Source organism: Alternaria ventricosa, assembly GCF_023758065.1.
Source record: "Alternaria ventricosa strain BMP 2768 chromosome Unknown scaffold_11, whole genome shotgun sequence".
Lineage (NCBI taxonomy): Eukaryota > Fungi > Ascomycota > Dothideomycetes > Pleosporales > Pleosporaceae > Alternaria > Alternaria ventricosa.
Window position 1 is genome coordinate 632,506 of NW_026055691.1, and position 13,813 is coordinate 646,318.

At 53.1% G+C, this 13,813-nt stretch overlaps 5 protein-coding genes across 5 annotated transcripts; 1 reads left to right on the top strand and 4 right to left on the bottom strand.

Annotated features, from left to right (window-relative positions):
• Nucleotides 1-322: 322 nt before the first annotated feature.
• J4E93_006710 (uncharacterized protein) lies at nucleotides 323-2,290 on the bottom strand (the record flags this gene model as incomplete). The annotated part of the gene is made up of 3 exons (XM_049344621.1): nucleotides 323-963; nucleotides 1,011-1,952; nucleotides 2,005-2,290. 3 exons carry the CDS (start codon nucleotides 2,288-2,290, stop codon nucleotides 323-325), a joined length of 1,869 nt encoding a protein of 622 aa, XP_049198275.1.
• A 3,000-nt stretch (nucleotides 2,291-5,290) lies between these two features.
• Nucleotides 5,291-6,256, top strand: J4E93_006711 (uncharacterized protein; the record flags this gene model as incomplete). Its single annotated transcript, XM_049344622.1, has 2 exons — nucleotides 5,291-5,506; nucleotides 5,657-6,256. 2 exons carry the CDS (start codon nucleotides 5,291-5,293, stop codon nucleotides 6,254-6,256), a joined length of 816 nt encoding a protein of 271 aa, XP_049198276.1.
• Nucleotides 6,257-6,392: 136 nt separating this feature from the next.
• On the bottom strand, nucleotides 6,393-7,996 carry J4E93_006712 (uncharacterized protein; the record flags this gene model as incomplete). Its single annotated transcript, XM_049344623.1, has 4 exons — nucleotides 6,393-6,510; nucleotides 6,564-7,283; nucleotides 7,338-7,814; nucleotides 7,875-7,996. 4 exons carry the CDS (start codon nucleotides 7,994-7,996, stop codon nucleotides 6,393-6,395), a joined length of 1,437 nt encoding a protein of 478 aa, XP_049198277.1.
• A 1,139-nt stretch (nucleotides 7,997-9,135) lies between these two features.
• On the bottom strand, nucleotides 9,136-10,812 carry J4E93_006713 (uncharacterized protein; the record flags this gene model as incomplete). The annotated part of the gene is made up of 2 exons (XM_049344624.1): nucleotides 9,136-10,021; nucleotides 10,076-10,812. The coding sequence occupies 2 exons, from the start codon at nucleotides 10,810-10,812 to the stop codon at nucleotides 9,136-9,138; spliced, it is 1,623 nt and encodes a 540-aa protein (XP_049198278.1).
• A 462-nt stretch (nucleotides 10,813-11,274) lies between these two features.
• J4E93_006714 (uncharacterized protein) lies at nucleotides 11,275-13,545 on the bottom strand (the record flags this gene model as incomplete). Its single annotated transcript, XM_049344625.1, has 3 exons — nucleotides 11,275-12,808; nucleotides 12,864-13,343; nucleotides 13,391-13,545. The coding sequence occupies 3 exons, from the start codon at nucleotides 13,543-13,545 to the stop codon at nucleotides 11,275-11,277; spliced, it is 2,169 nt and encodes a 722-aa protein (XP_049198279.1).
• Nucleotides 13,546-13,813: the final 268 nt, after the last annotated feature.

Genomic DNA, 13,813 nt, shown 5'->3' on the forward strand with positions numbered 1-13,813 from the left:
ACCGTAATCTGGCGCCGTAAACATAATGAGATGTAACATGACCCGAAAACCCGTACCCATAACGCTCGCTTGACGATGACTATTATTGATAAAGACGCTCGGCTGATGACAGTCTGCAATATAACGCGATGAAGATGAACGCCCGCTCGTACAGAATATGACAATTTTTAATTACGTTAGGAAGGAGACCAATTAGTATAGGAAGCATGATTCAATGACGGCCGTATTTGAATCGTGCTCGTAATAACAGCGGCGAAGGAATATCGTCGACCTGGTCTGGAAATGTCGGAGGTAAGAATAAGTACAGGTTCGCGCCACCTTATTAAACCTCCCATGGCTGTCGCTGGCGGTTGACTGTGCCGTAGGACCTCGGTTCGTCCTCTTCGAGCAGGCTTTCCATGATGGAACCTACGTCGGTGTTTGTTACGGTAATGGCGTCTTCCTCGTCTAGTTTCTTCCTCATACGGTAAACCTGTACCGAGACATATATGACGAGTGCCGTGCCTATGACAAACGCCAAAGCAGCCAGGATGATGTTGATTGGGACCGGGTTGCCGTGCCACAAGCCCTTGGTCAAGGCGTCGATTGCAGTCTGCGACAAGTTGAACAGGCCGGACACGCAGATGATGGTTCCGTAAACTCGTCCAAACGTAGCGAAACCAAAGACCTTGGTCGCGTAGTCAGACATTGCGGAATAGTAAAGCGGGCGCAAGAAGACAAATAGAAGAACGTTGACATATCCAGCCCAAAGAGTTGAGATAGAGCCGATGACTCCGATAGCGGCGATGATGACAACGAGAAGCGAGAGTACGCCAGGTGTGCTGACGTTGTCGAGCAGTGCGCCTAAGAAGGGAGTTGCGACAACTCCAGCGACGGGCAGAGCAACGTCGAAGAAGTCGTTGACCTTTTCTGCGAGCTTGACTGATCCGAGCATGTACGTGTATTGTTCGCGGATAGTAGCGACTGCGAACTGTCAGCTGTGTTCAAGCGTACTGGAGGGATTTACTGACTGAAGAAGTTCATTCGCACCATCTGGATGACAGTTAGAACAGTGAGCAGTATGAACCAGGGCGTCAGCATCTGGTCTTTGGCAGACTTGTTGTGCAGTGCTCCCCAGACACCGGAGTTCTCCAATCTCTGCTCAGCCTTCTCTTCCCGGATCTTACGAGCCGCCTCATTTCCGATCAGCTCATCAAGTCTGCTCAGTCTCTCCTTGCGACGCGAGCTACGGGCCTTCCTTCGCTTCCAGATCTCGTTATCGGGTAGCTCATCATCCGAAGAATGGACGTCTCGCATAGCATCTTCAGCTCGCTGAATCTTCATCTCTAACTGTGCCTCAGTCTTGTAGTTCTCGGTCGGTAAGAAGGTGAGCTGCGCGATGGCGATGGCTGCTGGAACGATAAGATAGACCAGGAAGAAAGTTTGTGGCTTGAACGCCCTGTCGCTAGCATCGTACATGAGCCTGTAGAAGAGAAATACTGCTGCTGAAGCGTCGAATGCACCCGTAACGAGCGCAACGATGCTACCCGCATACTTGGGGAAGGCGTTAGCAATCTGGAAAGAGGGCAGGAAGACAAATGTGCCTCCAAGGGCAAGGAAGAAGTTTCCGATTGTATATCCGTCAAAATGCTCGATCTGAAACGCGAGACTCATTAGGATACTTCCAAGCGCGAGACAGAAAGAACCGGAAAGGAAGCAAAGCTTGGGCCCATAGCGATCGAGCAGGGTACCGACGGGGAGAGCAGAAACATTCGCCGTAGTCGATGCCAAAGAAAAAAAGAAGTTCAACCTGAGATCTTGCTCGAAGCAAACTTCAACGTCGGCATCCACCTCTTCGGGTGTGCACAGATTGCTGAAAACGCCTTCCTTGATAAGAATTGGCTTCAAAGCTGCAAAACCGAAAACGATGCCGCTAGCGAACCAACACGCAAGAACTGTTACGATAACCTGTGCTGTGATCGCATGTTAGTGGTCAGAACGCGAACGCGATGCAGCCAAACTTACCGATACGCTTGCCCGTCGGCACCTTGTATGGCGTCAAGCCTCCTGGTTCCTCGCCCGGTGCGAGCTCCTCGGGCTTGGGTATTATGTCGTAACTGATAACTCTCCTCACGCTCTTTCCTTGTGCGCTCAAGAAGCCAGCTCCTGAGATGGCGCTCTCAAGAGAAAGCCGACGTTCCGCAGCATCCTGTCGGCTAATCTGGCGGTCGACAGGCGGTAAGAACAAATCTACCAACGCCTCCTCGCGATCAGTGCCCTCTTGCTGTGTAACATGCTGAATCAGCGACATGGGAAGTCTGCAGCGAGGCGCTCGTCGATTGAAACGCAGGGCAGAGTGGACGTCTGGAGAAAAGAATCAAAGGGGCTGTGAGTGTTCGGCTCGTCGAGGGCGACAGAAGCTAGAAAAGCGGAGGAGCGGCGTTAAATTGATGCGCGTGCCCTGACACGAGACCCACGATCTAGACATAGCGATCGCGGGGGTCACTTGTCACATGCAACAAGTTCCGGCATCACGGAGCCGTTGGCTATGTTGTGTAGACGTCAATAGATGCTCCTGCAACCATGAGAATCGAGCATACACTGTCGGCGGGTACGCTGCATGCTCGCTTACTAGAGAAACGCCGCGAAACGTCTAAAATGGTCGGCGTTGTCGCGATTGATTGGTTCCGCGCTGGTCCCGAAGCGGAAGAACCATCGCCGATCTCCCCAACCATCTTCCCGCAGGTTCCATGAGTTGCAACCTTGGAATGCGGCGCACAGGGTCTTGATAAGAGAAAAGCAAGCAGTTTGAGGCTTGATAAGGTCCACACCGCCAGTTCGTCAGGCGCAGTATTCAATTCTTCAAAGAGGCGATGCACATTCACTGTGTTCGCAGTCGTCCCCGTCGCATTCTACATGAAATATCGCCTATCTAATCTTTGTGGTATACGTTCGCATCGAAGTTTGTAGGAAATTGGTCCCGCCCTTCAGCATCGCTTCGTACCCAAACCGCGACACTGGTGCCTGGGCAGTTGAACAGTCCATACCCTTCGCTGTCTATCTCGACCTCACCCTCCTCCCACCCAAGGATGTCAGTCCACTTCTCACCGGCATGCATCTCGCCAACAGCCATCTTGATCTGACCCGGCCCAGCGTTGCTCATCACACAAGCCAGACCCGCTTTCCTGTCCCATGTTCCACGACGCACAAACCCGATGCAGTTGGCTTCGTTGAAGTAGTCCTCCTGTGTTCCGTACGCGAAGAGTTTTCGTGCGAGAATGAGGTCAGCGAGCTTTCCACCACATGAGGCAGGCGTCTCATGCGGCTCTGAGAGACCGTAAAGATCGCCGTAGAACGGGCATGGGTAGCCTTCCTGCCTTAGTAGAATGAGAGCATAGGCGAGAGGCTTGAAGAAGCCCTCGATCTTAGTCTCCATCACCTGTCCAGGTTGTGTGTCGTGGTTTGTAACGACCGTGACAGCATCGGTAGGACGCATCTGAACGAGTGTGTTGTCGTAAACCTTCCGCAGATCTGCCGATTCGCTTGTCGAGATAGATCCGAAGTTGTTCAGGAGAGGCGAGTCGTAGAGGGCAAACTCGTGGTTCATATCGTCAAGCCAGTCGCTCATCTCCTTGACGTCTCCTGACCAAAACTCACCGACCACGAAGATGTCGTCACCGCACTGTTTGCGTAGATTCTTGATCCACTCGTTGGTGAATCTTGACGAGAAATGCTGCACGGCGTCGAGTCGGAAGCCCTTCAGGCCAAGCTCTTTGGTGATCCACACGCCCCAGTTCTTGACGTCTTCTTGAACCTCAGGGTGCGAGTAGTCAATGTCGGCGAACATCATGTAATCCGCGTTGCCTTGCTCATCGTCGACGGATTGAGACCAGCCTTTGTTGTCACCTAGAATCTTGTAGATGGCTTTCTTCTCCGTGGCTTGGTCCCAGTCGGTACCGGAGAAATGCTCCCAATGATATTTCATTTTAGAGTACTGCTCACCACGGCCCGGGAAATCGAAGCCTAGCCATCCTTCGATCTCGAAGGCGTCTGAGACCTCCTTAGTGCGATCGTTCTGGTCAACTTCAACAACACGGCACTTCTCCGTCTTGTCGGCTCCAGCCTTGTGGTTCAATACGGCATCCCAGTATAGGCCCACGCCATACTCCTTGGCGACCTTGGTAAGTTCGAGCAGCTCTTCTTTGGTCCCCCATTTGGTGCCCTTCTGGCCTTTCTGCTCAAATTCGCCGAGGTCGTACAGATCGTAGATGTCGTAGCCAACGCCCTGGGGGTTCGCGCCTTTACAGCCAGGGGGTAGCCATATGTTGGTAATACCGATCGCTTTCAGCTTAGGAAGCTCTTCGGCAAGGCGCCGCCAGTGCTTATGATCATCCGGAACGTTCCATTCGAAACCCTGGAATAGGGTGCCATTCTCTGGTGTCGGCTTCTGTTCTAGAAAGCGGTTAGGTTGAATTTCGGAGACTTATATCATTGAAACTCACCTTCGGAGCTCATGGTGGACCTCAAGGTATATATCCTATATCAGAGAGAGTTGTGCCCAAATGGATGTGGGCAGTGGGGGAGTTTGGTTGAGCAAGCAGAATCTTCGCCAGTGCCATAGGCAGATTTAAGGAAAACATTATCGCTGATAGCGCGTGAATAATCCTGCGTTGGTAGGGGCTGAGCAGGTTTGTCTATCATGTACCCTGCGTTTGCGCTGGCTACCAAGCGTCCAAGTACGGCGCACGGGTGGTGAATGGGGTCTGGAAGCGGCGCTGTTCAACAATCTGCGCGGATGACGTCAGCGTTCAGCTTTCATCCCGCGGACTCCAGCGCTTCAATGGGGCGAAGACACGTCGCCAGAGTGTGAACGAAGAGGAATGACAATCGCGGTGCCATTAGCGCGATACCACCCGCGGCTACCCAGGTAACATGTAATGACTAGGTTGCATGCGGACATTACAGCAAGATCGTCGTCGCTGTTGCGACAGCCGCGGCGAAATCTGAACAGGTCTCTGCAGCTTACATCACAACCAAACCGGTACACTACAAATTGCAGTGAAAACGCTGGCTCCTGATCTATCTAAGTTGCCCACGGGTAGCAGTCATGCCGTTTCCCTTTGGCGGGGGAGGGAAATAGGTACCTAGGTAAGGCTGCACCCAGTAGTGAGAGTGCGCCTTGCCTAAATCGGACTAGCCACCATCGCGTAGGTATCTGGGTGCAGCCTTACCTGCGTACTTCTGCCCATGATTTATACATTGTTTGCAACATCAATATCCAACTTCTACAGTACTCACCAAGCGCGCTGAAATGGTCTCGTCAGACGCCTCAAAGGCTGACCAGGCTGCCGCCACTAGCAAGAGCCAACTCATTGTCCGCTTCTACGACCCAGATGTACGCGCCAAGGACGCCCTCGGTCGGCAACTCGATGAGATACTGGCATGGCCAGATAGCAGACTGGAAGCATCCCATAACTATATTCAGATGCTCTTCCCGCTTCCAGAGGGGTCTCCATACAACAGTGAAGTAAGCCTTCCAATTTATTAATGTCATACCCGGGAGGTATCCGCTATGGTGGAAATCAATATATGTCGAATTATAACCTCGCGGATGCCTCTAGGGTAGTGCAAGCAATAATATCTTCAATCACTCTGGCAGCATATTAACCATCTGCAGGCCCCAGTCGTCACCCTCGAAGTGATGCAAGCGTTCCGTTCACGGAGTGAGCTACGGCAGAACCTACGACGGAGCTTTGAGCGCATGCTCAGCTTCTACGGCTTTATGGTATCCAACAAGTCAGCAGCGGAGTCGAAGCAAGGGGAATACTCTGAACCAGCCTCTTTCCCACCAGGCTCCCACACCAACGTCTCTGCATCCAAGCCCCTTCCATACCGCATCGTCCGCGCGCCAGATTATCGCAAGAAGTTCTCCAACTGGGCCATTAGGTTCGACCACAATCATCTTCGCATCACGCGTATCCTCCGGTGTCTCCGCGTTCTAGGCCTACAGACTGAGTGCACGGCCTTCTTTGACGCGCTCGAACGCACATTCGAAGACCCACAGGTCAGCATTAGTGATAGGAGTATGGGTTACTGGCGGCTGGCTGTTACGCGTCCTTTATACCTGGCTCCTGATGACTCCAAGTGCAAATGGTTGGTGGGCTGGGAGAAGGAACAGGAGAATCTGACACAGGTCGATGAGGAGGAATCGAGGAATGAGCAGGATGGGGTGCAGAAGCAGAAGTCGGTCGCGTCTGGTGATGACGTCGAGGGTTGAAGTGCTTACGCTTGATGTCGAGAGATCAGAGTATCCTTAAATCGGTCCCTTTGGTTACATCACGCAGATTGAGGCCACGGCTTATGGCGTTGCTCTGAACAGGCTAGGCAAACAAGTAGCCACTTCGTTGATGAATCTACATAACCATGATGAAGTCCGGGTCACGGTCGTCACCTCTACCCTCAAACTCAGCATACTTCCCACTCGCCTTATCCTTGTTGATCTTCCGCACCCACAGAACATTCGCAGCAATCCTATCGACACGTTAGTAAAGATGCGAGCCAAAGGTAAGATCTCAAAAACTTACAGAACCCAAGCCGCGCAAAGCAATCCCAGCATGATGCTATGGCTCTTGTGAAAATGATTCTCCTTTTCGCTCTTTGGATACACGAAGCTGGCTACAAAACCACCTGCGTTCGCAATCGCGAGCTGCAAGGCAGAGGTTGTTGCGCGCTTGTAGTGGCCAGCGGAGTTGTTGCTGTTCCAAGAGAGAATGCACGGTACAGTTGCGTACATGCCGGTTGCCATGAGGAAAGTCATGCCGTATTGGACTTTGGGGTTGGTGGATTGGCTGATGACGCCGTAGCCGATGATAGCAACGGGTAGGGTACATAGCATAATCGGCCCACGTAGGGCAAGACGATCGGACAGGAGAGCGACTGCTACTGTGAAGACTGATGCCACGGCGTAGGGGATTACAGTCCAGAGCTGTGCTTCGTTGGGGTCCTTGGCGAAGCCGTTGTTGATGATGGTGGGGAGGAAGAGACCGAAGCTGTACAGTCCGCTCAGGATGGCGAAGTATGCCAATGCAGTGAGCCAGACTTGGACGTTGAATACTCCGCGCTTGACTTCTGCCCAGTCGAAGCGCTCGTGGGAAGCGCTTTGCTCGCCGAGCCGGAATCGAGCGTGCTCTTTCTCGTCGGGAGTGAGGAATTTGGCTGATTCGATGGAGTTGGGTAGGAAGAGCGCGGAGCATACGCCAACGAGTACGGTAAGGAGGCCCTCGACGATGAAGATCCATCGCCAACTATATATGAAGTTAGTGGTTTGTTGTTGTTGGAAGCGGGGGGCTGTTTCTTACCCTTCAAGACCTCCAGCAGGTCCAATCGCGTTGAGTCCGCGGGCCAGCAGTCCACCGAAAGCACCCGATAGAGACGCTGCTGTATAGAATATACCGATGCGCAAAGCCAACTCTTGTCTGCGGTAGAAGCCAGTAAGGTAGAGCACCATGCCCGGCAGCAGACCACCCTCAGCGCAACCAAGCAACGCGCGGACGGTAACAAACGACGCGAAGTTGGTGACGAAACCAAGGCACATTGTCAAGATCCCCCACACCGCCGTCAAGAGTGGCAGCCAGATCTTAGGTGACATCTTCTTCAGCACGAGGTTCGACGGCAGCTCACTGGCGATATACGTGGCGTAGAAGACGCACAGGCCGATCGAATATTGGTGGTCGTTGATGTTGATGTCCGTCTCGAGACCCAAGATCTTCGCATTGCCGACATTCGTACGGTCGATGAACGAGCACAAGAAGAGGAGAGCGAGGACGGGTAGGATACTGTGCCTGTCAGCGCCATGCTTCTGAAAGAATGTAGTAGATTGAAGAAGTGAAACATACCGGACATCCATCTTAAACAACAGCGTCTTCGCTGCTTTCCCATCCTCACCAAACCCCGCCTCCAACTGCGAGCTCCCACTCCGGTTCTCGAATTTCTCGTCATGCATCTTGTCAAGGCTCATTTTGACAACCTCAAAAGCCCCAATGGTACAAGCAGAGAATAGAATCTGGAACGCAGCTCAAGAAAGCGTTGACGAGAAACCCGAGGCGCGGCCAGCTTACTTATTCCCCTCCCCAACGGGCGAACCGGTAGCGCTATGCACACCGCACCGTGCCACCTACCTCCCCCGAACTGCTAAAAGACGCCGGGCCAGCCACCAGGACTGCCCTACCCATGCTGACCCCATGGGGGCGGGCGCAAGGGTCACGGCACAATCGGGATTATCTGTCGTGCGATTGGCGGACTCGTCCATCCGACGAGTGAAGGGCTACCCCAACTGCACCAAGCTTATGCTTGAACCATGCCAAACCATGCATAGCGCTCTTAAGGCAGACAAGCGATCGGCAGGCTTGACATCAGCGTTACTGACTCGGGCGTTAGCTGTACGAAGTACGGGCGTTGTTCTGTTTCCGAAGGCTTTTGTAATCCGACGTGGATTAGATAAAGCGATACCGCGGATAGAAGGTCGGATGTGTGTAGCCATGTAGGTATGACATGGCGGGTTTTGTGGGTTGTTGATGATTAAACTGTGGAGGGCTGATCGCGGATCGGCGGTACCAAGCTTTTCGTGCTGCTGGACGGAGCGTGGACCAAGCAGTGCGAAGCCTTTCAGCCGCCCACTTGGACAGCTTGGCTGCCCCCGAAATTCGGATGCCAACGCGACGATGAACTCCCAGGCACCGCTCTCGTGGGAGATCGTCAACGGTCTTGTTGCATGCCCAGGTGCGATGGACTATAGTCTGAAGCTTCTTTCATCGTTGACGCGACGTCCAGTTTTGGAAGTTGCGCGTGCTGTGCTGCATGCGCTCTTATCGGAAGCGACCAAAAGCACCAAGATTGCCCAGGTGTTCTTTGGGTAACCGACGATCTGGCTATCGCGATCACGATGCTTTGTTTTTTTGTTCAAGTCATGCGACGTCTTTGGATGATCAAATTGCCTGCGATGATCAATATGACGCGTTCAACGGTCAACCGTTCTGGCTCCGCTGTGTGGTTCGCGTTTTCTCACAATTGCATCACGACCCCAGATGGTTTGTGTAGAGAAATTGACATATATGATCACTAGGGTATGCTGCATAAGCCAAAAACTGCACAAAATGTCTACTCCATGGTCTTAAGATCAGGCGCAACCTCAAAGTTAGCATCTGTCTTTGCCTTGACATCCTCGACGCTCACGCCAGGCGCGGTCTCGGTAAGCGTCAAAGTACCACGCTTCCTGTTGACCTCAAACACACACATATCCGTGATGATAGTACTGACGCACTTGGCTCCTGTCAACGGCAGCTTGCATTCCTGGACGATCTTGCTGGATCCGTCCTTCGCGACGTGCTCCGTAGCCACCACTACTTTGGTGGCTTCTGGGTTGCTGACAAGATCCATGGCTCCACCCATGCCCTTGAATACCTTTCCGGGCACCATGTAGTTTGCTAGATCGCCAGAAGCGCTGACTTGGAGAGCGCCTAGGATAGAGACATCGACGTGACCTCCACGGATCATGCCGAATGACTCTGCAGAGTCGAACGTTGAGGCGCCAGGCAGGAGTGTGACTGTCTCCTTTCCGGCATTGATGATATCTGGGTCGAGCTCCTCTTCGGTCGGGTAGGGACCCATGCCCAAGATACCGTTTTCGGATTGTAGCCACACCTTCACACCGTCAGGCACGAAAGACGCTGCTGCCGTTGGGATGCCGACACCCAGGTTGACGTAGTATCCTTGCTTCAGCTCCTTCGCTGCTCGGCGAGCGATTCGGTCGCGACGCTCTGCCGCCTCGTTCTTGGATGATGAATCTGAGGAGGCAGCGGGTTTCCGGAGCTTCTTGATCTCGACGTTCTTGGGAGCTGTGGAAGGAACGATGCGGTCGACAAAGATACCGGGGAGGTCGATGTCGTTCGCGTCAAAGGTACCGATGGGGACGATCTCTTCGGCTTCGACGATGGTGAGGCGGGCCGCTTTGGCCATGATGGGACCGAAGGCTTTGGTGGTGTATCTAAAGTCGTTGTTAGAAACGATGCTCAAAGCACCGGAGTGAGATGTATCTTACCTGAAGACACAGTTACCGGCCTCGTCGGCCTTGTGCGCTCGGATTATCGCAACGTCGCCGGTCAAAGCAGTTTCCATGAGGAACTTCTTGCCATTGAACTCTCTGACCTCCCTCTTCTGACCGAAGCCAACGGCCTTTCCGTCTTTGTCGAACTTTGCGGGGATTTCTCCATCTTGTAGCAGCGTATTGACAGCGGTGGGTGTGTAGAATGCTGGGATGCCCGCACCGCCAGCTCTTATCCTCTCTGCAAGCGTACCCTGTGGACATAGCTCAATTTCAATATCACCACCCAGATATTGCTTCTCCAATGCCTTGTTGTTTCCCAGAAAGCTTATGATGAGTTTCTTGACTTGTCCGCTTTTTGTAAGTAGCGCTAAGCCGCCCACGTCTTCAATGCCAGCATTGTTGGAGACGGCTGTCAAAGAGTGTAGCGATTGGGGGCCGCGCTTCTTCATCGCTCCGATGAGCGTGTCTGCAACACCGCATAACCCAAAGCCCGCGCTCAGGACTGTGGATCCAGGTTGTACGTCTGCGACGGCTTCATCTGCATCTTTGAAGAGCTTCGATTTAGAGCGGTCGATCATGGGAGCGCTTTGACTGATGCTTCGCAGTTGACCTGTGAATCGCCATCGCGGTTGCAGTCGCGCGACTCTTAGTTGTGCGGGGAGAGGGCGTTGTGAACATAACCGCGCTGGCAGAGCTGCGAGCAGCCGGTACGACGAAGGTAATGAATCCATTGTGACGCGCGTGAACAAAGCAGCAGAACAGTGAAGTTAAATCATGGGTTAAGGAGACTCAAGAAGCACCGACTCTGGGAGTATGGGCAGAGCTTTCGCGACTGAAGTCCGAGAGAAGGCCATCGGACGCGTGCGAGAACCGCGCAACCGCTCTAACGTCATACATTTGACATCCGTCGGCGTCATTTCAACTACCGATGATGGAGCGACCTTCGAGCTCGGTGCGGGGCTTCATTTGCCGCGGAATCACATGAGGTTTAGCTTCTGGCGAATTCCGAGGTCGCGCCCCTCTCTCAGCTCCTTCGCGCTTGACGACGCGTCCCGTCTCCATCCGCTTCACCACGCGCCAACGCGAGGTTCTGGGCAGCGGGAAGATGACTTTGCGTGTCTCGGATTCTTTCAGAGCTTCTGGGAAGCCCGTGAAATATCACGAGAAGTGTTGAGACCGTATCGCGCACTGCGTTATGGAAAGTTGAAGTCCGGCAGATTCATCCAATCCGTCCACAATGGGTTGCTATCGTTCCACGGAAGATCCAGTAGCGCTGTGGAGAACAGATCCGAGTTCGTCACAGTCTCGTTGACTTCGTTGTACGACATGGCTGAGAAGTCTAGTGTATCCGGCCAGTAGCTGGATATAGGATCTGGCCCCATTGTATGGTTTTCAGGCATCGCATCATTCACTTTGTATGACGGCGATAGAAGATCTGGTATAGCCATCGACGGTGGTGCAGGATCGTGGGCTGGCAATTGTGGTAGCCTCTCAATCTCCGGCGCCTGCTTGACGAGAACGCGTAAGAAGCGACCGTAGACAACCGAGGCCCCGTTCCGGTGGATGGGTGTGCTGCCTATACGCTCAAGAACTGTTGCGGTATCTTCAATAAGATGTCGAACACTTGGAGCAAGGCTCTTCTGCTTCCCGCCGGCCTCCGGCACGGGTGCACTCAAAGCAAGCGCTATACTTGCAGCGAAGCAAATCATCGTGACGGTGTTGTTCGGCATCGATTTGAGACGTGACTCGCCTTGGATCGCTGCGCGCATAACGTTGAGTGCGGAGGATAGTGCAGACTTTCGGAAAGAACGTTTGACTTCTGGAGGTGCGCTAGGGTGGTTGAGGAGCATTGAGTAGGTTGAAAGCCGCGTGTGTGTAACAAGGATTTCGACATATGGAGGTAGTGTTTTGCTCTCCGGATCAGCGATTACGGAGGGCCAGGCACGAGACCAGCTGTCGAAGAAGCTCTCGATAGACCCGTCGATCTCCTGAGCGACCTTTGTCCCTATTTCGGCGAGACGATAGTTGTCACAGCGCGTACGCACCTCAGCAAAAAGGTCGTCAAGATCGCGGCGGAGGACTGCCATTGACACTAGCGGGCCATCCTGAGCATCGGCCCATCGATGATCGTGCCACTTGTCGCAATACTGGATCAGGCATGTCTTAGGGACGCAGTAGCTGCGCCCGCGGGCTAGACAGACTCCACGCTCCAAGACAAACAGAGAAATCCATACTCTTTCTCTGCGGCGAAGAAGCCGCTGGCCCCATTCCGAATTTGGGTCGACGTCTTCGAAGCCGTCCATCGCCAGTGCTTTTCTTGCGTGAAGACATTCTGACTTCGGTATCTGTCTGACAAGCTCCTGATCGAACGATGTCGATGGCGTTATCACTTTGTCTAGCATAAGATCTAACGCGATCGAAAGCGCTGTAGCTAGATAGAGGCTCGTGTCGTCGTCGCTCGCATGCGACCCTGGAGGCATCCAAGGAATACTGACCATGAAAGCTAGCACGATTTCAACAGATCTGTACTTTCGGGTAATGACTTGCTCGGCTAGGAATCTCCGGTGTAGTAGTAGTCTCTTAGCCAGCGCAGAGGTTTCCGGTAGGAATATAGCGGTCATGGCTAACAAGGTAGTGAACAAAAAGGCAGAGCGGTTTCGAACGAATGGCAATGTATGCACCAACGGGTCGAGCCCCCAGCGTGTGTGTGCTAGCTTTTTGTGGAAGCTGAATTCCGTTAGCTACGTTCTTGAGTCCAGATCCGAGGTTTGATATAACGTACTACTGTAGAAGCATCTCAGCTTCGTCCTTGGTCACAAGCCCAACATCAATCGGATCCAAGCCTGATCCCTGATCAAGATGTGCTTTCATTGGTAGGAAGAAGTGGTGAACGTCGAGAAAAGCGCTCTGCTGGCTACCATTGAATCTGTCTTCAGGGCTGGCGGTACTCTGGTTGTATGATTGTGGTGTTGCAATCCGCAGATCCGAGGCCCGGGCGAGCAGCTGGAGTGGGTTCTCGACATCTTCAACAGCGAGTTGATCGTCGCTTGAAGTACCAACAAGATTACTCGCTGAAATATGAGGATGCACCTCTGAGGCAGGCGATGTGTTCGGGTTTTGATTGGAGTCTTCGTCCCCTTGTGTCTCGCTCAGAAGCTGCTGCAGTTGCTGCAGCGTACTCTGACTCGTAGCTGCATCTGATTTCCTCTTTTTGATGGCTTCCTCAACCTGGTATATTGCCTTCTCTAGGCCCGATCGTTTGCTATGATACAGTCAGTCTAGCCCTTGCCCTGGTGTCTCATCGCTTACTTCTTCACGCCCTTCTGGCGACCAATGTGAAATTCAGGAATTATGCATTCAATCCCGACGTTCTGGCAACGCTCGCATATTGGCGCGCCTTCTTCGCGCCGACACTTGATTTTGCTTTTGCGGCAATTCAGACATGCCGCTTGTTTGGCATTCATTCTTTGACTCTCCTCTATGTTGCGCGATGATATACGATTGTTCCTCTGCCTGGACTGGAAGCCGCCGGCATAGTGTGGCTAACCGTTTGTTGTCTCCAGCGTCGGATGTGTAGAGCAAGCACGGCCTGTTCGCTAGGCCCCAAGCAAAATATTTTCTAAGACCCGATCCTGTGATGCGATATTAGGCAAAAGGAAAGAAGATGAACCTTGGAAGGCGCCGGAGAGCTACTCGGTGCATCAATCCGCGTGTGGAGGTGAGCTAGCTGGT